Raw genomic sequence first — 24,454 nt, 5'->3', positions numbered from 1 at the left:
ACAAAGTACAAGCTGATGTGTTGGGTTTGGTAGACATACACCAAGATCCATCTTGCGAGGGGCGTTGGAAAATTAGACTTCTCCCTCGTCTATGGTAGTTGTGCGGCAGCCACCTCAACAAGAGGCAGTTATAATCAGTTGGAATCATAATTGAGTTAGTTAAACCTTGGTTAAGCTAGTTAGCAGTAAGAGGAAGTTATAGTTAGTTAGAATAACGATTGAGTTAATTAGTTTTACTGATTACTTGTTATGCAAGTTTCCTCCTTATATAAATGCCTTTAAAAAGCACCCCTCAAATTAACTTTTTCTTAAAAGAGTTTATCTCGCTTCCACCTCAATATAGTTTGCAGGGTTTTAAATGAAGTCATGGTAACGGTTGTGGTCGTGATTCTTGAAATTGTGGAGAATCGAGATCAAATGCAGCCGATATTGCCTCAGTTGTGGCTGTGTTGCAGTTTCAGCAACACTAAAACGTAAAACTATTATGCCGTGACCAAATTTCAGTTGCGAACCTTTATTTAAAACTCGGGTAGTTTGAGACGTCTCAGAAGCTAAAACAAACAGGTTTGCAAGTCCTTGTTACCTGTTGTGACAAGTGCGGATTTAATTGCGGCAGGACTCCAAGTTGGACAAACAGTCTTCATAAGTGCGATGATGCCATATATATGGGGACATGACATTGAAGTTCCTGATTCAATGTTAAAGTTAAGAGCAGTTAACTCATCTTGACTTGCATCAGACTGCTGGCTCGAATAAGAAGCAGGTGACCAGGCAGCCAAAATATTAACCCCCGGAGCAGCAATATCAGGCTGCAATGCAACAGTTTGATGAAAGATAAAGCTTTAGATTTTAGTTAAGATAAACCAAATGTTTCTTTGTAGGAGGAATGGTTACAACCTTTAAAACTGAGGGAGAAAGTGAACTCGGTCCGCGCGAAGAGAATAATGCCACATCGGGGGACATCTGTTGTCCCACAACTGTTCTGGTCTTGCTAAACTTGATTACAGGATTCCTATAACAAGCAAGAATATCATAAAAATAAAACTGAATTATTCAATATTTTGTAGACTAAGAACAAGGAAAATTAGACGTTGCTTTTTCAAAGTACTTGTTACCTAGTAGCTTCCATGTATGATAGAATTTTAGTTCCTGCTGTGAAATCAACTTGGACAGAGGGTATACCCCAACACATATCAACATCATTAGTAGGAAACTGAGCATATATGAGACCAACACCTTCAACTTCCATTACAGTTCTTACAGCAGCCGTTGCCGACCTCTGTGACCGAGGCTGGAAACACAAAATTGCTTTTCCTTTAGCTAAGGTTGCATTCAGACTTCCTGATTCACAGCTCCTGAGCAGAAAAACCATGAGTATGCACTTTCACAGCCATGTTCTTAATGAAAAAATGCGACATATTTTACCTTGCATTTTCTTTATCTGCATCTGAAACTGATATATCTTCTCCATATACTATTGGATAAAACTTGTTTAATATTTTCCCTGTATATAAGCTCTGACCCTATATGAGGAAATAAAATACATTTCTGTCTCTGCCTTGCAAAAGGTTAATCTAGCAAGGACGCAAACTACTAATATATATATTTTTGGTGTTTGTTTTGTTCATATCCACAAATCACTCCAAATTAAAATCACAAACTGTTTAAAAAAAACTGAAAACATAGAGATGAAGTACCTGTATAGTTTGATTATTTCCCAAGATAATTGTAGACGGAAATTCTCTATCGATGGTACTAGCAGCGACGGTAATAACCCAAGGAGCAGTGTTTATGACAGTTTGAGCATATGGTCCAGAATTACCACCGGAGCATACAACAGAAACTCCTTTAGCAACAGCATGGAAGGAACCAATGGCCAACACATCCTCAACATAACTAGGAAGTGGAGGATACGAGCCGAGAGACACCGAAATAATCTCAACTTCATCAAATATTGCATCATCGAATGCTGCAAGAAGGTCGGCAGAGCTGCAGCCTCCAGTTGACCAACAAATTTTGTAGACAGCTAACCAAGCTGATGGAGCACCGCCTCTTGCTGATCCTTTAGCCAGTCCCTTAAAGCTTGTACTTTCTACGAGTACACCGGCTGCGGTAGATGATGTGAGTTCCATGGCCTGATGCGTCTCGTGGAGATAAGTACTCTACCCCGTCACTGGTATTTAGTTTACCAAATTCAGCTTCGTATCCTTTAATATACCAACGTGCACCGATTATTTTCCTGCCATTGTATTTGAAAGGATAATGTTTAAAATGCTGCATGTACTATAGCAGGATTAAGGCTCCGTTTCACCTGACTTATTTTTTACTTCTCTTCTCCCTACTGATATTCAGTATTCACATTCAAGAAAAGAAAATATAACAAAAGGAATACTAAAGAAACATTGATTATAAATAAAAAATTTATCAACCTATTACAGTGGGAGCGATCAAAACTTTCTCCTACTTGACATATACCACGCCATTGAGGAGGAGGATTATCCATGTCGTCATCTCTAAAGCTATCAGACTCAGGCCAAATACCTACAGAGAGAAGAATTATATAACTACAATTACACTTTATGATTCTAATTTTTATATCAAGCACTTTCTTATAGTTATTATTATTGAGAAAGTTCATATTAACCAGTGTCTATGATGCCAATGATGGTGCCTCTTCCAGATTGAGCCTTAGAAAGAACAGCAGTTACTATATCTTGCTTTACATGCAAGAAATCCCAACTTCTTGTTGTGTGAAGAGTAAGAATTTTATTCGGAATCACACGGACAACACCGGGAAAATCTGCATGTAAAAGAAGTGGAGACATAAAGAGAATTTTCTAAAGACTTCTTTCAGCACTTAAGCAATTTACAGCCTTTACACCAACAACAAGAAGGAATAGTTTAATTTAGGGATTATTAATGTTGTATAGAATTTTTCGTACAAATTAAATTAATCTTAAAAAATTTAACTCATTTTAATCCAATTTAACTCATTTTTTGGACACAGTATTAAAAATGCTTTCACATATTGAGACTGGCCTTGCTATGGTTAAAGTGTGAAATACCTGCAATGAGCTTAGCTTGAGACTGACTTAAAACTACAGCAAATCCAGAAAATCCATGCTTATAGCTATACAGGATGGATTCCCTAGCAGCACTCTTGCTGTTAAAAAAACAAGAAAATACATCATGTTGTCAATCCAAACTTCATATATTTCAATTTTTTTCACGAAAACAATATGCAAGGGTACTACTCCATACTCATGTTGAAAATTCTAAATATGTTTGCTTTTGTTGTTGGGTCGCAAGGGAACCTAAGAGGTTGAAAGATCTAGGGATCACATCGGGCTTAGCAACCACATGGATGATTTGGACACCACGTCGACTTTTTCATCAAACGTGGGACTTCGTACTCACACTTGACACACCAACAATTTCATGTATAAAGAAACAAGTTCATTGAAAAAGAACAATAATTTAAAGTGAAACCTTCCGAGAATAGGTGATAGCATGTCAAGGTGGGATTCTTCAAGTGACTGTGGGTCACTGTGGATTTGGCTTCTGTCACCCATATAAACAATATGAACCTACAAAAGGAGAACCAAAAATATAAGGATGCAAAATGCAAAATAGAGAAACACATTTAGTTATTCAAACATACTAGCTACTAAATTAGGAAAATCAATATATGATGAGTGAAAAAAGAGTGAGAGCAAAGTTGTACATTGCTTGAGGCAAATGTGACAACAAGGAAACCAAAGAATGTGCATCCAAAATATCACTCTTATTTGAGTTATAAATTTGGCTTGGTAAGTGTAGTACTGTTTGAAAGTGTGAAATGAAACCTTTCCACCAAGTACACGCTTCACCACACCACTGCTGCTAGCATTTACTACATGGTGGACTTGGTCTTTAACTTTTCATCCCATTATATACTTCTTATATTGGAAATGGAATCTTTGTGTCCTTGGTGTACATAACGGGAAATTTTACGTGGAGTTGGGAAATGAAAATGAGGTTTTATCATTTAAGCACTTTTGCATCTGTTTGTTTGTTTGTGGATTAGAGGAAGCAAACAAGTCCTATAAATGGTGTTGAGTTAACTATTCACAATTGGGACAATTGATGGTGATGTAACATCTCTGAGCGAAGGTTGATCCCAATGAATGCACGTTTTGGATGGGTGGTGAATTTGGTGAAATCATCACCACGGTGTTATCATAATTTTGTTGAAGTTCCGTAGTACAAGTTTTGCTAAAGAGAAATGATATTTAAACAACCATTTTTTATAATTTTTGTGATAACTTTCTCTCTCATACTCACATTATCTTTTTACCTTCTCTCTTTATTGTTTTGGTTTTTGTGTCAATATCTCATTTTCTTTGTAAAATTTTGGTTGTCACAAAAGTTGTCACATTTATGAATGTTCAAATAACACATCTCTCTGCCAAAATCACATTGATTTACCATGATTTGATCAATATCTATGAAAAATTGTCTTAATTAATTTGGTCCTTAGAAGGTGACAAATTGAGAGTAAATCCTATTTTATATTGCATTATTGTTTTTAGCATTATGTGTTTGTGGTGTGTGTTACCACGCAATTAAACTAGTATGTTTTTCTTTTAGAGTATGTTTTTGTTGTTTACAACTATGCTATTTTTTTCCCTAAAAAATTATACAATTTTTTATTTTACATCTATGTAAAATAACTTTTCTTTTTTGTTTTTAATTTTTTGTTTTTGATCTTTGTTGTTTTACTTTAGTTTAGACAAAATTGTTCATATTGAAGTTAATCATTTTAGTCTTTATTTTGATATTATAATCAAGTATTCTATATATTATATAGACCATTTTTAATAGGAATAAAATTGCAAAGACTTAAAAAAAATGAAGACTAAAATTCAAATAAAATAAAAAAGTGATGTATTTACAAAGACTAAAATAAATAAATAAAAATTAATTTATGGGTTAAATATGTTTTTAGTCCTTATAAATACGTCAAATTTTTGTTTTAGTCCCTCTAAATTTTTCCTTTAATTTTTAATCCCTATAAAATTTTATATCTTCACTTTTGATCTTTTTATATAAACTCATATGTAGAATTTAAAATTATAACTTTCATGTTTAAGACTGTCTCCCTTCAAAAAAAATGTTTAAGACCGTCTTTTTATCTCTAGAACAAATCTTTATAACTTAGGAAACAATTTCTGGTCAAAAGGAAAACTTAGGAAAACAATTTATTGCTTACCCAAAATTAATTAGAATTTATTCACTTTATATTATTTTTGGCAAAGTATTTACCTTATCTTTTACTCTAAAAACATTAAAGCAAGGTATATTCTTCACAGACCTATATCGTATATTAAAAATCAAAATTATTTTATTTTAAGGGATCCAAAATAAACCAGTTTGAAGAAAGAAAAGGAAAAACCCTTGAATTCACAATGCAACATGAATTAGAGCAATGGAAGGAACAATTTTCTCATCTATGGAATGTGGCAAACGATTATCTTCGCGATGTTCCCCCAAATCAACTCTATGCCGCTGCTGCCATCGCGATTTTCACAACCCTACTTCTTCTCTTTCGTGAGTTTCTACAATCTTGTTCTTCAGTTTCTACTCTTTTAGGTTGATTCTGAATTTTTAATTGATGATTTTTGTTTTTGATTTTGTAGTGCGGGTTTTGAAGCGTACCAAATCTAACACCATTGTGTTGACTGGATTAAGTGGGAGTGGCAAAACCGTTCTCTTTTATCAGGTAATTATGCTTAATTATGCTTTTTGATTTGATGTTAAACCTAATCTCGATTGATTTAGTTGCTGAATTCGCGAGATATCTCCTATTAAACAATCGGAGAGACACTCGACACAATACAGACACAGATATAAGTCAACATTATTAATAATAATTTGGATAAATGCAAGTAATTCAATGTAATTCAATGTTTCGGTGTGTGATACCGACACATTTTGGACACTGGATAATGGATATGCCTTTAATACGAAGTATCATTTAGTTTAATGGGTAAAGATTTGTATGATGTTAGTATTGTAAGGAGAGTAGATCAGTTGAGGATAGTCAGATTACAGTGAAGGAAGACCCGGAAAAACTAACTATTAAGAAAGATTTATAGATTAATGAGTTGGTTCCAAATATGGTTTATGATCGAACATTATGGCGTAATTTGGTCATGTAATGTAGCTGACCCCACTTAGTGGGATAAGGCTCGGTTTCTGTTGCTGGTAAAGATTTGTGTCAAGTTCATTTTCATTATATCCTTGATTTTATGTTCATCTGTGAAAGAATAAACCATTTTAGTCCCTAAACATATCACTTTCTTCAATTTAGTCTTTAAAGTATATAAGATCCATCAATTTGGTCCTTGCTATTGATATGTTAGAGACTAAATTAACAGATTTTCGTATAATTCAGAGACTAAATTGTCAGATTTGATATACTTTAGACACTACTTATTATATTTATATGAAATTAATTTGTATGCAACGATAGTGTAAACGGTTTTTACACACGAATCCAATCAAATTACTTTATGATGCCACCTTTTTAGGTTAGTTTCTATAATATCTCTAAAACTATCTACTTGATATGATTTGATTGGATGCACGCACGTCTAAAAAAGTATTACACTGTCGGTGCATAGAAATATATCTCTATCTATATAGTATATGGGCTAAATTGAAGAGGAAGTGATAGTTTAAAGAATAAATTGATGGTTTATTAATTTGTGAAATAAAGATTGGATGCATGAGGGGAAATGATGCTATGTACAATGAATGAAACTGTTAGAAATCCCGCCCCGAGCGTGAGGGGGTGTGTTGGTAATCCCGCCTTAATTGTGATCTGCCTCCAGTTGCCTTCTGTCGGCTTGTCTTTGAGGGGGTGGATTTAGTCCCACATCGGTTAGATAGGAAGCTTGATAAGAGTTTATAAAGAGGAGGCACTCCTCACCTTACAAGCCGGTTTTGTAAGGATGAGTTAGGTCCCAAATTTCAACATGGTATCAGAGCCTATCCAAGATCTACCGTTAGGATTCCGCATTGCCACACTTCATGCCCATTGGGTCTGAGCGTGAGGGGGGGTGTTGCTAATCCCACCTTAATTGTGATCTGCCCCTAGTTGCCTTGTGTTGGCTTGTCTTTGAGGGGGTGGATTTAGTCCCACATTTCAACATGGTATCAGAGCTTATCCAAGATCTACCATTGGGATTCCGCATTGCCACACTTCATGCCCATTGGCTCTGAGCGTGAGGGTTTGTGTTGGTAATCCCACCTTAATTGTAATTTGCCCCTGGTTGCCTTGTGTTGGCTTGTCTTTGAGGGGGTGGATTTAGTCCCACATTCCAACATGGTATCAGAGCTTATCCAAGATCAACCATTGGGATTCCGCATTGCCACACTTCATGCCCATTGGGTCTGAGCGTGAGGGTTTGTGTTGGTAATCCCACCTTAATTGTAATTTGCCCCTGGTTGCCTTGTGTTGGCTTGTCTTTATGGGGGTGGATTTAGTCCCACATTGGTTATATAGGATAGGACGCTTGATAAAAGTTTATAAAGAGGAGGCACTCCTCACCTTGCAAGCCGGTTTTGTAAGGATGAGTTAGGCCCCAAATTTCAACAGAAACGCTATGTAGGATACTGTTTTCTGTTTTAGGTCTTTGGCAATTTTGGTCTTAAGCTGGGACTAAGATTTGGGGTTTGGCGTGAGTGTTTAAAAGATATAAACAACCCTTCTTTCTTGGAGTCTATTATGTAATTGCATCATCCTTTTGTTTGAAGGGGTTGTTCAAAAGGATCCAAATATTATGATGGTGGGGTTGTGTAGGGGTTTTGAGAATCCTTTGTTTTAGGTAATCTGAAAACATGAAATGAATTGATTTCTTTAGGTCTAATCTAGATGAGCAACTCAGTTATTGTTACAGGATTTTGAACTGCATAGCCTAGTTTGTAGTAAAATAGCGACATACAATTGTAACAGTTTAAAACCAAATATTGCTTGTATAGTTGTATGTGAGGGAAAAGAAGAGTCAGGGTTAGGTGGTTGATCATAAACTGAAAGTATGTTTTTACATTAGCAGGTGATATTACATGATGGGATATAATCAGAAACATGGGTAATATTATTATTACTATTAATTTTCTTTCTATTCAAATTACGCACTAACATAATGTTCTTTCTTGACACACTTTCTATGCATGCGTCAGCTTAGGGATGGTTCTACTCACCAGGGTACTGTTACATCAATGGAACCTAATGAAGGCACTTTTATTCTTCACGGTGAAACAGCAAAGGTAATGTTAGCCTCCTCCACTCAAATACTGGCTTGAGTGTATAAGTTTGAACATTTGTTTGGGCATGCAGATATTTTGCTTCTCATCTCTACAAATTGAATATGCTTGTCTTTTATTGTTAGTTGAAGAATGCTTTTGGGTTGTTAAAATTTGATGAAATTATGTGTATCCCTATATCCTCATGTTTATTTAATAGTTGTCGAGTCAGACATACAATGACCGACCAAATATTATCTTACGTTTCTTTGGTTTTGACAGAAGGGCAAGATAAAACCTGTTCATATTGTTGATGTACCTGGGCATTCTCGTCTTCGACCCAAACTGGATGAGTTCTTGCCTCAAGCAGCTGGCATAGTCTTTGTGGTTGATGCTTTGGACTTCTTACCAAATTGCCGTGCTGCCTCAGAGTAATTCCCTTCTCCACTCAGTTGCTAGATTACATTCTTTTTATAATGTAACATTTTTTGTTAATATTTACTGTACGCCATGGTGAGTTGTGTTAAAATACTCTCGCGATACTAAAACATTATAAAATTCAATAAATTAAAGTAACCATTTCTCATGTTCCTGCAGAAGAAGGAATATTAGTAATTTCAAACGCTGACATTTTGTTTTATGATTTAAGGTACCTATATGATCTATTGACTAAGGGAAGTGTTGTGAGGAAGAAGATTCCTCTGCTTATTCTGTGCAACAAAACAGACAAAGTTACTGCTCACACCAAAGAATTTATCCGCAGACAGATCGAGAAGGAAATGTATGGCTTCAAGTCCTTAACTTTGTCTGCCTTTACTCATTTGATTATTCAGCAACTACTCTATCATTTAATTGTATTATCGTAGTTGATAGATGATGTGCTTCCCCACCCCTTCTGAATGTGTGTTTGTGCGACAGATGCACATTCATATATCAATGTTGTTACTGTTGATTCGTCTATATTGAAGAAATGCATTATATTTTCTTTTAACTACTCGAATCTTCCACATTTATTTATCTTTACACCCAATGAAATGATTCATTTGGTTTTATATCAAGAAAGTGGATATTATCCAGTTTATTTTCATCTGTCAGAACTACTATTGACTCATTAACTTTTTTCAGCGACAAGTTACGGTCATCAAGAAGTGCAGTTTCAGAAGCTGACGTTACAAACGAGTTCACTTTGGGAGTACCTGGCGAGCCATTTTCCTTTACTCAGTGCTCTAACAAAGTTACAACTGCAGATGCTTCTGGTTTAACTGGGGAGATATCTCAGCTACAAGAGTTTATCAGAGAATATGTGAAGCAATAGCTGGGTTTAATGTTTAAACTGAGATTTCTGTTGAATTAAATTTGTTATGAATGAGATTGTTGAATTAAATTTGTTATGAATGAGACTGTTTCAACTATATGTACCAGTTTTTTGATTTACTTTATATGTTCTCAACCTTTCCCAGTTCTTTTTCCATTGGGTGACATAATCAAGAAAAATTACATTAGCGTTTTGCCAGCAAGTTGCAGCTTCAAAAAGCATTGAAGTTAACGACTTGTGACTAAGCTACATTAAAATAGTATTTGCGTAAAGTGCAAGGATTTTGGTTAGAATAGTTTCGAGTTAAAATTAAAGCTTACGATTATATATACTCGAAAGCTACAAAAGAGGGTTGGCCAATGCCAACAAACGTCTCCGGTTTCCAAGCTAACTGAGTGTTGTTTGGTTTCAATTTTGGATTGGGCAAAATTGATTGATTCTAGAGATTTAGAGTTGACTTTGATATGTTTTGAACTTGTCAAGTACTATAATTATTTTTGCCTCTAGAATTAATCTTAACTTATGTTTTGGTTTTACGGTGATAAAAAATTATTTTGAATGAATTGATTTTAGTTAAAAGTAAGTTGAATGTAGAGTTATTTATGTTTGGTTGCTTTCATGTTAAAGTGACTTAAACAATAATTTGAGTTCAAAATCAATTATAGAATCAAAGTTAAAATTTGCTCCTCCAAAATTGGAACCAACTTCACGTTATTTGTACATTTAAAATTATTATTCAATTTACTTTTTTTTTAATTACTACTCAATTCTCTTTAGCGGTGAAAGTATTTAAATATAAACTATTTCACATTGAATTTGTTTCATTGCAAAATCAAACACTCATTTTAAATTGTTTTGTTATTAAGTAGTTTAGTGGTCAGAATCAATCACATGAAGAAATTAAAAAAACTGAGTTTCTTAACGTTGTAAATAATATTTGTGGTAATTATCAACTGAATTATACTTACGAAAGCAAACTCGTTATTTTTAAGCAATCAAAAGTAAATGTGTAAATTTATTTTTAAAAAAAGAAGTTAATTTTCTTGATTATGTCACTTTTTCCCTTCTCTACGACTTTTTTCTTACCTTTTTCCAAATAAAAAAAATAATACATTTTCATTTTTTTTCAATCATTTTCCTTCTTTTCCATTTGAAACAAACGTGCTAACATGTTAACACTGCAAGAAAATCGTCCGTTGAATCATCCAACAATTTCTTCTTCTGCGAGTGCTAAACTTTGAGCGCTGGTAACTAAAATAGTCCTTGCTTTTTTAATTTTTAAAAGTGATAATTATAATTCTCTCGAATAACATAAAACATTTTCGAAACAAACAAGCTTAACGAAGAAGGATCCAAATCCCAATGAATAAACAAATTCAATTTCGATATACTCATTTTTCTTGAATCGGTGATGCATAACTGAAAAACTTTCACTCTTCAACAGATTCAGATTCAATTCATTCAAATGGACGCTATCAGAAAACAAGCTTCGAAGCTTCGAGAACAAGTCGCTCGCCAACAACAGGTTCGTTCGTTACCAGACAAATTCTTCTTTAGATCTTTCGTTCAAATTCGTTTCACTTTCTTATGGTTTTCATTTGCTACGATTCGTTTCTGTTTTCGTCGAATTTTTGTTATTCTTATCAATTTTTCATGATTGGAATTTATTTTCGGTTACAGAACATTGTGATTGTGAATCCGCATATTACTATTGGATCTAATCAAATTTCACATTTACATTTCAGAAATCAATAAATAAATGTTATAGATTAAGTTGAATCTTAACTCTTAAGCTTGTAGCTGATATTGAAATCAATGAGAGATGCGTAATTGCTTAGTATATATAAGTATTTCGTCGTTTAATATCTGTTAATCTTGATTTATAAGCTTTAATTCATGTATTTTATTTTATTTTTTCTGATTATTGTCTTAGTTGTTTGATAGATTTGAATGCTATGTGTGTTGATGAAATCTTGAATTATTGTTATTCTAGGCTGTTTTGAAGCAGTTTGGAGGTGGCGGTTATGGTGGTTCAGATAACATGGTTACCGATGAGAGAGAGCTTCACTTACATCAGAAACTTGAGAAACTTTACATATCAACACGTGCCGGGAAGGTTAGTTTTCATTGTTGGCGATCCTTTATTTACATTTGTGCCATGTTTGGATAAACAACTTATCTACAGCTTATAGCACTAGCGCTTATGTATAAGGTACTTATATAACAAAGGATAAAATAAAGTTAAATTGTTTTCGTATAAGCTATAAGATGTTTTTATAAACTATCTTGGAGAACGTATGAATATAAGCTAAAAACAATTTATGGACGATGCCATAAGCTATTTGCATAACTTCTTCCAAACAGTTTCACAAAACTTATGTCAGTAGATAAGCTCAAATAAGTCAATCCAAACAGACCCTTAATCTCAATTCATTAATTTTATTCCTTCTCTCCAAGGCTGATAGTAGCATCTGTTGTATTTTCAGCATTATCAAAGGGACGTTGTTCGTGGAGTAGAAGGTTATATTGTTACAGGATCCAAGCAAGTTGAAATAGGTAAGTAATGGTGGTTAATGAAGTTTCTGTATATGTTTATTGCAGTTTGTTTGCATATAATATTGTTCTTGAATTTATATGTTTTTCATTCAATAGGAACAAAGTTGTCGGAAGATAGTAGGAAATATGGTGCAGAAAATACGTGTACCAGTGGGGGTACATTGTGCAGGGCCGCACTAAGTTATTCACGAGCCCGTGCCCAAATGGAGAAGGAGCGTGGAAACTTACTAAAAGCTCTTGGTACACAGGTTAATTGTGTGTGTGTGTGTTTGTGGCTTGTTATGTATGAGTTCGTCATGCCAGGTTATGGTGTTCAAATCTGACTTGTAGAAGTAATGTGTTTTTTTTAGTCATAACCCAACTGTTTTACCTGTTTTGCCGAATATGACTGGGATTTACAGCATATTTGGATTTTTGTTTGGAAAGCTTGGTTTGGCCAAAAGCATGTCTCTATTTTTAGTAGTGGCTTGGATTGTTTATTTACGGCAGTGTGATTGCCATCTCAGCCCAATAACTCTGATTGAAATCGTGCTCCATGCTAAATAGGTTGCAGAACCCTTAAGGGCAATGGTGGTGGGAGCTCCATTAGAGGATGCTCGGCATCTTGCTCAACGTTATGATAGAATGCGACAGGATGCTGAAGCCCAGGTATTACGGGGTTTATCTTTTAAATTTCTCATCGACTCTTTATAATCTCTGTCTTCTCCTGTATTTCGGTACATGTTTTATCATCAATTGTATTTACCTATATTGACTTGTAATTACTTTATCCTTTGAACCTAGACAGGCTATTGAAGTTTCTAAACGCCAGGCAAAAGTAAGAGAATTGCCAGGCAATTCTGAGATTGCTATGAAATTAGAAGCAGCAGAAGCAAAACTGCAAGACCTGAAGTCAAACATGAACATATTGGGGAGGGAAGCAGCTGCAGCATTGGCTGCTGTTGAAGCACAGCAGCAGAGGTTAACCCTTCAACGTCTTATAGCAATGGTATTGCAGTTTTTTCTTACGATTCTGTAGTTCTTCAGTTTAATAAAAACTTGGATCTTAGTTATAACAAATTGTAACTTTTAATTAATCGCGCATTTTATTTCTACTAATGAAGGTTGAAGCAGAGCGTTCCTATCACCAAGTAGTCCTACAAATTCTTGATCAGCTTGAGGGGGAGGTAAGCACTAATCGTTTTATCATTTTGCTGTTCTTTTTGTTTTCGAGAAGTAAAATATGCTGATTGATATATCGGTAATTTTTAAGTTATAAATGTATGATTATGTGCTATATGTATATTTAATATAGATGATATCAGAAAGACAACGTATTGAAGCCCCTCCTACTCCCAGTATGGATAACAGCATGCCACCACCCCCACCATATGAAGAAGTGAATGGTGTTTATGCTTCACAGACGACACATAACGGATCAACAGACAGCATGGGTTACTTCTTAGGAGAGGTTATTAAGAGATCTTTTCTTACACACAGGGCCATGCAGATATTACAAATTGTTAAACAGGTGGCTGCTTTCACCTTTGTAACTTTTATTTACTCTTCTTGCAGGTTTTATTCCCATACTCTGCTGTGTCTGAAGTGGAGCTGAATCTATCAGTTGGTGATTATATTGTCATTCGAAAGGTCTGTAGCTACTAGATCTGAGTACAACTATAGTTTTCTTCTTTGAACCAATAACGGCTTATCTCCCTCTTGTTTGGGTTATTGATTTGTATTTTCAACCATCAGGTCACTTATGATAATAAATTAATATAAGTTTCAAAACCGATGCACGAAGAACCCAAGTGAAATGCATTTATTCTATTATATCTTATGGTGGAGATGTGCTTAAGCTTAAGACAGATTGATAAACCTAATATGAAGTCGGAACATGATTACATTATCATCGATTTGTTTGATCATCTATTTATGATGTAGCTGGAGTTTTCCAATTCAAGTAGTTGTGGTCCACACGCTAGTAGCTTAGGATATATTTAAAAAAAATGGTCAGATTTTCTTGTGACCCCAATATGACTGTTGTGTTTTTAACAGGTGACAAACAACGGATGGGCCGAGGGAGAGTGCAAAGGGAGAGCAGGATGGTTTCCGTTTAGTTACATTGAAAGAAGGGAACGTGTTCTTGCGAGCAAAGTAGCTGAAGTGTTTTAATTATTTTCCTTTTGGGTTGGTTTCTTAACCAGGGAATTTTGTATGTGTGTATGTTTTGGCTTTGTAAATCAAATATTAATTTGTGATATAGATGCCAACATTTGCCTTGTGATTATTATTTTTATTTTTATATATGATTATATGAAGAATATAAGTATGTTTTGCTATCTATTGTTATTTTATTGCACCCAACTTGTTTTATTCTTAGTTTGTTATTCGATTTCAGCCTACTTTGATTGCAAGTTTGCAACTTCATGTGATCAAAGCATGTGCTGTAGGGATGAAAGTGAATGAATACATGAATACTATGGTCGCTCTATTAGAAAATGAACTTGAACTTTGTATTAGAAAACTTAAACATTGGAGATAAAAATGTTGATGAATCACCTAGTGAATAAAGGGAAATGACTAATTGCCAGAGATAGGCTAGCATAGGTCTCCATCTAATGAGAGATTTACCTATAAAAAGTCAATGAGCACTAACTGATTTGCGACTATCAAGACAACCAGTCCAATAGACATCCTTGAATCCAATCATTGATGGAAGGAATGAGTCATTAGAAAACATAATACCTAGAGAATCCTTCAAGTATTGCAGTATCCTCTGAGCAGCTTTAAAATGTTTTATAGCGGGGTTGCGTAGTAACTAGTTTAGTCGTCGTTTGACAAAACAAATGTCCTGTCGAGTTGTTAGATGAAGAAGCTTCCCAATTAACCATCTGTAACTGGTCACATCAAAATGAGGAAAGCTTCATCTTACTTGTTTCCAAAAACAACTAGAATCGGAAATCAGGTCAATGCAGAAATGGAAGGCAGCTGTTGAAGTCAATTTATGGTCCTTTTTGTTTATGAAGGAAGTATTGTCTAAGCTGGAAATTCCCCTCAGAAAAATTCTGTCATCATATCTACACTGCACAGAAATTTTGGAATCAACGACTTAGGATGCTTTCCGTCAGGCTGCACACACCTCCAAATCTACTTGTTAACCATTCAGGAACTTCATCTTGATTGGTGCTCATGAACACCCCAAAAGCATTCATCTATAGCAACTCAATCTCATTCTCACACACCCGCCCCCATTCTTAACTTTCACTCTACACATAACGGGATGATGGCATATACCCAATTTCATGCAAAATATTAAATTGTTACAAATTCAGAAGTTGATTACATTATAAATTTATCAAAATGCAGAATGGTTCTATTGCATATTACCAAAATCAACTAAAATTGGATCTACATTAAACTGTTCGACAATTATCTTTCAACACTACTAAAAAAACAAATATTAGTGAGGGAAATTTTGTGAGGGAAAACGTGAAATCCCTCTCTAATTCCGTCACTAAATTTTGCGACCATGAAATTTGTGAGGAATTTTCTTTTTTCCGTCACTAATTTCCCTCGCTAATTTTGCTTTTTCTAGTAGTGCAAGTGAATGCTAGCAAACAATCAAAAAACCATCTTCCATCTTATTCAAACTGTAGTCTTGACTGTGTTCATGGCTAATTGTACCTAGTATGGTACAAGATTGTATTGTGTCCGAATTTTTCTAATCTTCACTTCGCAAAAACCATAATCTGAATGATATTAAGTTTGGTTCGAGTTCTAGGAGTTTGATTATTTAACTAACTACTAAACTAAATGCAAGAATGCAACAGTAAACAATCATGGCATAAAACCCAAGGTTAGACAAAGAAGGGGGAGGAGGGAGTTTTGATCTCCGTAGCACTCGTTTGGAAAACATTTAAATAACTGACAACACGCATAACAATCATAATTTTATGGGTGAATGTAGAGGTAAAGTTCAACCCAACGTAGGAAACTAGGAACTATATCTATATCTACTACTCATTCAAATAGAATACACAATTTTCAAATGCACGCATCAAATATCGCTCCCATGCATGCAAATTCACATTCCGTGAGTGGGCCATGCTACCACTGTTCTGTTGCTATCCATGCTTGCGAAGGCCAAAATACCCGTTGCTACAAAAAAGAATTGAACTATTTCATCAGAAAGGATAATTTTGTTAATTTCTTACACATTCTACCATACATTGAAAATACTGTTTACCAAAAACAAAATTAACAAAAGAACTTACATTAGTTATTGTGACGATTGGCAGAGAGATAAGCAAAAATGATGGAAAACAAGATGACCAGTAAGAGAATCTGCAGCGATAGTTTAAATCAGTTTATATTTTTAGAAATGAAGGACCAAGTTAAAACAAGAAAAAGGGGGAGAGAAAAAATGTGTACCATGGTAGAGCCATATCCGCTCTCATTCCTCAAAACGTAAGATTTCCTGCTTCAATCAATAAAAAAATTGTTAGACTGTGAATGGTAAAAAGATACTTTTTAAAGTATTCGGATATTTGTATATGCCTTTTGGTTAGGAGACCAGATTCTCTGCAAGTTTTCTGTATAGCTTCCAGCCTGCTCGATGTTTTTGTTGCATTTGGATCATTTTTGTCAACCTACAGTGGAAAATGATGAATCCTTTTAGTAGGAAAAAGCCAGCTTTATATAAATTATGGAGCTACGGAATGAAGGGTGGGTGACTAGTGACAATTAAGAGTTATTAAATGTTCTGTTGGGAAAATAACAAATCGGTATCACACTCAGCCAGGAAATTTTTCTGTGCACTTGTGTAAGCCAAGTCATTGATGAGCAAAAATCAAGAGACTGACTAAGATGTTGTTTTCCTAACTAATCACAGAGCCTTAAAAAGCTATGATTCTTCAACACGAAATTCAGGGTAGAATAACCTAGGCTTGCAAAAATTGGGAGACTTTGCAATCAAACAAGAATTCCAAAACACACAAGGCTGTAGCTGGCTTAATTGTTCAGTCAAGGCCGTGACACGTATCAATTGCAGTATTGCTCCTACAGTGCTTCAAGAAAAATGCCTATACACAACACCTATAAATACATGAAAATTCATATGCAAGGGAGTCTATGCATCAACTTTTCTTCTTCACCCACTAACAATTAATGTGTTTGCTATTATAGAATATAAAATAGGAGCATCATCAGGTGTAAAACACGAGTAGCATCCACATTCTTTTTACAAATCTAATCATACTTTGTTTAGGACCCCAGGGATGCTTCATACCTTGGACTCCAACACGGAAGCAAAATCAAAGAAAGCACCATAGACATCAGCCATAGTCTTGGTTCGGTCAATCACTTTGGCAGTTAGACCTATAAATCGTAACCAAAATGAAGGCATAACAGTTAGTTCAACTTTCTTTTTCTTTAAAGAAACACAATGTAACAATGAGCAAAGAACACTAACAGCAAGCAGCTAGTCCATTAGAAATCCCCGATAAAACCATATATTTTCAAATGAAATGAGAGGAAACTATATATATGCCTAAGCTATTGAATCTAGATCGAGTATTATTAGTACATTCAAAAACTAGGAATGTCCACTATTTAGCTTTCAATATTTGAACATCCTAGATCCAATTAGAGAACTCAACAAAATATGTTCAATGACATTGAGCAGACCACTGTACAAATGTGTACAAACGTGCAACGAAGGGGATCCCAGAATGCTAGTCTTAAGAACATTGATTTAGCAGAAAGTAACATGGAAAATTGCAGTAATTCACTATTCATAGGTACTCACATTCCTTTTCCCAGTCTTATACAAATGTTAGCATTATGCTTACCCTGTTACTAAATTAAATTACAAGATAAATCATATCAAATATTTTTTCTTACCTCGCCTCATTTTAACTACACCTCTGAAGACACCAATGTTGTTGTAGCACATTGCAAGTGTTCCAATTGCCATTACCTGTTAGGAAATACATGAAATAAGCATGAAAGTTACTAGGAAAAAGTATGAAAATAGCCATTGTATTTACACAAGCAGTAGAAAAAAAAATACATATCAATAGGAAATGATACAGAGAAGAAGAAAAAAAAACTAACCAAAAAATTAACTGTAAATGTATTAAGGAAAAATAAGATCCACACAATTAGTTGGAGATAATGTATGGTTCATTTTGAGTTTTGAGTTTAGTTTCAACAAACCATTTTTTGCTCGCTTTCATAGTGCAGATTTAATTTATTTATTCTTTGGTTTCCCATAGGTTCCCTCAACTGGAGGTAATCCTATTTGAGGCATGCCGAGCACTAAATGTGGGTACCTCTCCCAGCTAGGAGTCAAACTTTGGTTCGCCACATTGTGGGAGTCTAGCCCCTTCCCCTAGATCCAACCCTCGTTGGTGTGTAGATTTAATTTTTATCAAGCCAAAAAAAAAAGGAATCACATGATTTTTATTTTTCCACTCCATGATAATTGGCCAAATGTTAGTAGTTCTAAGCATGAAATATTTTTGTTGTTTAAGATCCAATTAAGCACTAGTCAAATCAACCCACTTTTTAACCATGACCAAAATGTATAGCATTATAGCTACACACGATGACACTCATAATCTAAATAATTATCAGCCATAGAAAGAAATCTATCTCATATTCACATACATTAAATATGAAAATTAAAACCAAGTACTTTTATTTAATGTTCATCTGTACATTTTTGTAAAACAGTTGTGGTACACAAAGATTGGTATAACGACAGTATTACTACCACGCATCTTTCAGGCAGCATTGAACTTAAAGAACGGATAATAATATAATATTATTTCATATTTGTTTGAACTTGAATCGGAAACCGCTATTGATTGAGCACTTCTAAATCTAGGCATGGGATGCAAATTAAAAATACTTCTAACTCAATACAATGACAAATTATGTTATAACATTGCATGAGTAACACGGTCTACATGACAGTTAAGTAATAAGTAAATAATTAAGTAAAAGAATAACACCTGAGGAATAGCACAAAAGCGAAAATTAGAGGAGTCTCGTAATGCAGACATGTATTGTAAGCAATCGTCAGCATGCAGCAAAGCATTAGTGACCATGTCATTTAAGCATTGCACAGCCTTAACGGAGTTTTCCTCATATTTCAAGTCCTGGATGAAAGAAAAGAAGAAGAAAAAAATTGGAGCACCAAAGAAGCAAATTATACATTTGACAATCAGACACAAAATAGTCAAAAAGACACTCATGAGTATGATAACATAACAGTACGCAAAGAAAGCTGTTTCACCATCAAAGCCTCAATTTTTACAAATTTATCTGAGAATCATGAAATGGGGGAGAAAAAGGTGAAAAAATGATTTAGATTGGAATAAATAGAAATTTTTATAGAGCCAAACCTCAAGTTTGCTAACATATTTACTCCAGATCTGCCGTGGCCAAAACATGCGTGACTTTGGTATCTCATTGATGTCTTCCAGATAATCTCGAATAATGTTGGTTTTCTGCAATCTCAAAAGGTTAACTGGACGTAAGTAAATATCTGTGAGCATATTCTTTTGCTATGTGTTACATTATTACTATCATGATACCTGAAGAAACAAACCCATTGAATTTGAAAGTTTGTCTGTAGCCAGATCTTCTTTACCAGAGGCATAGAAAAGCTTTGATAAACCCAGCCCAACAAGTCCAGCCACATAGTGACAATATTCATCGTAGTCATCAACTGTTTCTACCTGCAAATCAGAGAAAATTCTTAGCATAAATCAAGATGATCTTCCTAATTAAAAAACATGGCAGAAATCCCTGTGAAAGATAGATCTCTGGAAATAAGAACTTGAGATAGATGCATTGATAGTGGTATAGTATCAAACTACTACAAAAATGTTGCACTTCCATAGCACTACATTACTGTTTGTCCTCACGACTTTTGATTATATTGCCCTCCCACTAAATCATAAAAATCAAACTACTAGATAGCCACAACATCAAAAAGAATAACAAACCGTATAGCACCCCGTCAATCACAGACGTTAACCACATTAATTGTATTCTAACAGTTATTAAAGAAACGTAAGCAGAACAGAATACATGTATAATAACTTACCTCCTTGCAAATGAATTTCGCCATTCCAGCACCCATTCTTTTCGTAATGTCCTCGATTGCATCCTGATAGCTGCAAAGATGATTGGCCAGCATTTAATTTTTCATCAGAGTGCACAGTCATAACTCTAATCACATACACCTATGAAAAGCTACTAAAGGGAGTAAATCTATAGTCCACATAACACATCTCAATGACCCACATTAGTTGTTAAATACCTTTAAGTTGAACAACATAAACACCCAGAAACATTAGATAATGAGATCTTTGAGTCTTAGGTTTATTTACATTAAATCCTACCAAAGATCAAGAGGAATTTAAATAGGAATTCACAGCTCAATGGCATCAGATGAACAAAATATATAATAGAGAAGCCAATATAATATAACATGGAAGCAACTGATAATTATAAACAATCATGAATGCAAAGCCCACAGCATAAAGTATAAATATAATATTGTAAAAGATGCATGAATTTGATTATCACACCCACAGCATACCACAGCCCCTTTAATATCCAAATTTTTGCATTCCACCCAGGAAACACCCACTTCCCCTAGGGTAGTAGTAAACAATAATGGGTAGATTTTTGGAAATAAACAGCAAGTCATAAACCACATGTATCACGGAATATCAAAGTATGTTACAGACAGATGTGCAAAGATAAGAACTAACTTCTTTCCAAGTTCCAGAAAAGCCTTTGAAACATGATGAAACTGGTCCATTAGAACTTTGTACTCCTTCGTGCCACCTAGTTACATTAAAAAGAATAAACATGTAGATCAGCATCAGTAAAGTTTGAGGCATGTGTGCCTTAAACCCATTTTCCTGAAAAGACAGAATTTAATATCCAATCCAATTTCTGAAAAACAATTTAGATGTGGCCAAATTGAACTTTTACATCAACAATTGAAGGATGTATACAACAACAGGTTGGAAGAGAGTTGTTAAAGTTATATTGGATCTTGTCTTACTCAGCAAGGAATCAAGATTTTTAAATGAAAAGGAGCAAAAAGAAAAGGTATACTCACACCCAAAGTGCCAATCATTATCATAAATGTGACGATGAAAATCTATTAGTATGGGAACCTTGACATCTGTTTCTATGCTTGTATCATCCTCTGCCAAAACAAGAAGAGTTACAAAAACATTAGATCCTCTCAATTTTTGAACTATGGAACTTCAATCAGAATGGTTTGAGATTCAAATATATAAAATTCATATTCAAAAGACAAAACACAATATAGACAAACAGTTTCATTACAGGGTAATATTACAAACTGCGTGTAATTGGCTTATACTAGTTTCTAAACTAGTTGTCTGAGTTACATCAATCAGAATATTTCAAAACCAAAATTTTCCACAGTGCAGGGATGATGATATTTAGAGCCGTTGTTACATCTTTTTCGTGAAAAAATCACTTTTTTCAAACAGAATAATCACTTTTACAACTTTTCATCCATTTATTACAAATTTTCAAAAAACCTAAAAATTGCTTCAAAAGAGAAGTTGCTTTTAGTAGTTTCTCCAGAAAATCATTTTAAATAACTGTTTTTTTTTAATTGATTTTCATTTCCATAAACAAACACAAAACAACTTCTGTTCTTTAAAAAGATATCTAATCTCTTAATTACTTAATATCAAAATCATTTCTTTTTACAATCTGGCACTAAACCTCACATAAAATCCAAGTCTTTTAAAAATTAAATTGAATTAACAAGCTCCTCAATCCGTAGTGACTTGCATTTAACCCGAATTCGCTCAAGCTATGAGGTGATTTGGTTCGCGTCACGGGTTTACACGTTAATTTAAAAACCAATATCTATCATCCATCACTGAGGTTAGAAAAAGCAGAAAAAGTAACGAACCAACGGTATCAAGAGCGCGAAGAACCAAATAGAATATGCAAACCTGCAAAAGCAAAATACAAGTTAAGAATCAGAGAAACAAAATGCATAAAAAAAATTGAACGGTTGAGATGAAAGATTAATAAAAACTAACAGCATCACGAAGCTCAGGACCAAGCTGCTGAATAACAAGACCGAAGCTTCTAGAAACCTTATGAAGCATAGAGTAACAGAATCCCCAATGCGGTTCCGGTGGGATCTGCTTCTCGGCGTTTCTGGCCGCGATTTTCAGCTTAAGTAATGGAAAGAAATCATCTGGATTCTTCAAAATCGCTTTTATACTTCCCATCTTTTGTTTCTACGAATAAGCGATTATTCTCTCTATCTGGAAATGGAATTTGTTCAATGAAGAGAAATTGAATTGAATATTGGGAAAATAATGAATTTTTGTGAATGTGATAATTTTGGAGATTGGTGATGGTAACTTCTATGTATGTATTTGTCGTTGGGGGATTTCGTTCGTACAGTTGGTTTGAGATGTGAAGATTCGCATATACACTCTCTCTCACCTTGTATTTTATTTAACTCAAAAAAATACTAGTGCTTACTTGGTTGAGTTCAATGTTAAGAGCATTTTTTGTGTAGCTTTATAAGTGTGGTTTGTCATGTGAATTCATTTTTTATAATTCTTCATTATCACACGTTTGAAGAGTATCTAAAAATGAGGAGGTATAACAACCCACTTTCTGGCACTGAAAAAAAAAACATTCTTTAAAATAATAATGTGATGTGATACCACCATTTTATGAGTAACTCTTTAAAACTAAAACGTAAGATCTATATTAATATTAATATTAATTTTAATGAATAGAGTAAGTGTTAGATAAAGAGTGTTCTAAGTTTTTTTTTTTTAAAAATGTTTAAAACTATAACGATGAAATAAGTCGTTTTTAAGTGATAGATAGATGTTAATGGTCATCTTCATATTTTACAATAGTGACTTAATTGAAACTGATTTGATTAAATCCATAGAAAATAAATATGTAATTCATATTGAATCGATATCAATCAAGTTATCATATTAGTCGTATATATGAGAAAAGTCAGGAGGTTTTATTTCTAAGTAGTATTGTCGACTGTCGTTCAATACTTAGAATTTCTAATAATTTTAAGTTATGGTCTACGGTGAATCACTATGAAGTAGGTCTAGTGAAGAAGTCGTCGTGTTTAAAATATTTGATATCTTGGGTTAATTTTAAGGAATTTTTTTAATAATTTTAAGGATTTAATTTATATATTGTTAGTACTCCCTTCGGTTATAAAAAGAAAAATAAAAAAAATATCAAAGACAATGTAATCATTTACTGTTGTAACTTTTTAAATATTTTACAAATATACCCTTATAGAAAGTTGTGAAATATTAAATACATTTACTAATATTAAAAAAGCAATCATTACATGAGAGGTAGACAGGTCTTTTAAGCAATTATCACACCTTAAGAATTGTGATATTTTCCTATAAATAGAACCAAAAAATATTGAAAATTTTCTTATAATATTTTCATTTTTAATCCATTGTAACAGTTAGATCATTAAAATGTTTGACTTCAATCATAATTATTTCGCCATTAAAAAATAACTACTTAAAAATTACTATTATGATTTGTTGATGTTGTAGAACATGTGTTGTAAAATAGGTGTATTAAAAGTAAACATTATTTTGTCCATAAGTTCTTGCTCAATTGGTAAAAATGTCATTGTCAGGTCGTACGTCATGACCGTGGTTCGAACTCCGACACCTTCACTTGGGTGTGTAAGTTTATAATGACTTTGTCATTTCATAAATTACTTAAACACTTTAAGATTCATGTGTTTACCTCTTTGAAGCGTATAGGAGCATATATGAAAGGATGATCACTAGCAAAACAAAGTAGTGATGCATCTACTCAATTCACACGAACATAACTCCCTCACTAACAGTGCTAGGTGATTTGAATGAAGGCATATATATATATATACACACCAGTTTTAGGTTTCACTGAAACTAGGGTTTTTGACAAGTGAATTAGGTTAAGTGTGTCTCTTATTTATTTAACTCTCATTTATTTGTCCTTATATGCGCGACTCTATAGGTTCATGTAATCTTGGTAATAATTTTAAATGTTATATTTAATATTATAAACGGTTGGTTATATATAGAAACATATCATTGCTACTCAAAGTGACAAACATATCATGCGATATAATGAAACTTTTTCGTTATAATAATCATGTGTATAATCATCATTTTGCCCTCGTGTCTATATTGAACACAAGGCATGGTGTGCCACCTTTGTCTAGTTTAATTTTGC

At 33.9% G+C, this 24,454-nt stretch overlaps 3 protein-coding genes and 1 pseudogene across 3 annotated transcripts; 2 read left to right on the top strand and 2 right to left on the bottom strand.

The window, feature by feature from the left end:
* Positions 1-438: 438 nt before the first annotated feature.
* On the bottom strand, positions 439-3,775 carry LOC11446551 (subtilisin-like protease SBT3.9; annotated as a pseudogene).
* Positions 3,776-5,364: 1,589 nt separating this feature from the next.
* LOC11446550 (signal recognition particle receptor subunit beta) lies at positions 5,365-9,741 on the top strand. Its single transcript, XM_003606995.4, has 6 exons — positions 5,365-5,589; positions 5,679-5,761; positions 8,227-8,313; positions 8,572-8,720; positions 8,939-9,070; positions 9,415-9,741. Exons 1-6 carry the CDS (start codon positions 5,448-5,450, stop codon positions 9,602-9,604), a joined length of 783 nt encoding a protein of 260 aa, XP_003607043.1. The 5' UTR covers positions 5,365-5,447; the 3' UTR covers positions 9,605-9,741.
* Positions 9,742-10,710: 969 nt separating this feature from the next.
* Positions 10,711-14,481, top strand: LOC11441557 (SH3 domain-containing protein 2). Its single transcript, XM_003606994.4, has 11 exons — positions 10,711-10,851; positions 11,049-11,129; positions 11,598-11,720; positions 12,091-12,160; positions 12,257-12,408; positions 12,707-12,808; positions 12,948-13,148; positions 13,264-13,326; positions 13,455-13,610; positions 13,715-13,789; positions 14,198-14,481. The coding sequence occupies exons 2-11, from the start codon at positions 11,070-11,072 to the stop codon at positions 14,312-14,314; spliced, it is 1,119 nt and encodes a 372-aa protein (XP_003607042.1). The 5' UTR covers positions 10,711-10,851; positions 11,049-11,069; the 3' UTR covers positions 14,315-14,481.
* A 1,483-nt stretch (positions 14,482-15,964) lies between these two features.
* On the bottom strand, positions 15,965-22,787 carry LOC11441556 (squalene synthase 2). The gene is made up of 14 exons (XM_003606992.3): positions 22,258-22,787; positions 22,125-22,167; positions 21,288-21,377; positions 20,932-21,007; positions 20,259-20,328; positions 19,744-19,887; positions 19,552-19,656; positions 19,159-19,305; positions 18,044-18,119; positions 17,430-17,518; positions 16,700-16,791; positions 16,574-16,619; positions 16,417-16,486; positions 15,965-16,300 (listed from the first exon to the last, which is right to left on the bottom strand). The coding sequence occupies exons 1-13, from the start codon at positions 22,450-22,452 to the stop codon at positions 16,418-16,420; spliced, it is 1,242 nt and encodes a 413-aa protein (XP_003607040.2). The 5' UTR covers positions 22,453-22,787; the 3' UTR covers positions 15,965-16,300; position 16,417.
* Between the last annotated feature and the right edge of the window lie 1,667 nt (positions 22,788-24,454).

This window comes from Medicago truncatula, chromosome 4 (genome assembly GCF_003473485.1).
Source record: "Medicago truncatula cultivar Jemalong A17 chromosome 4, MtrunA17r5.0-ANR, whole genome shotgun sequence".
Taxonomy (NCBI): Eukaryota; Viridiplantae; Streptophyta; class Magnoliopsida; order Fabales; family Fabaceae; genus Medicago; species Medicago truncatula.
Note: the sequence above shows the minus strand (reverse complement) of the source record. Positions and strands in the feature narration are given on the sequence as shown.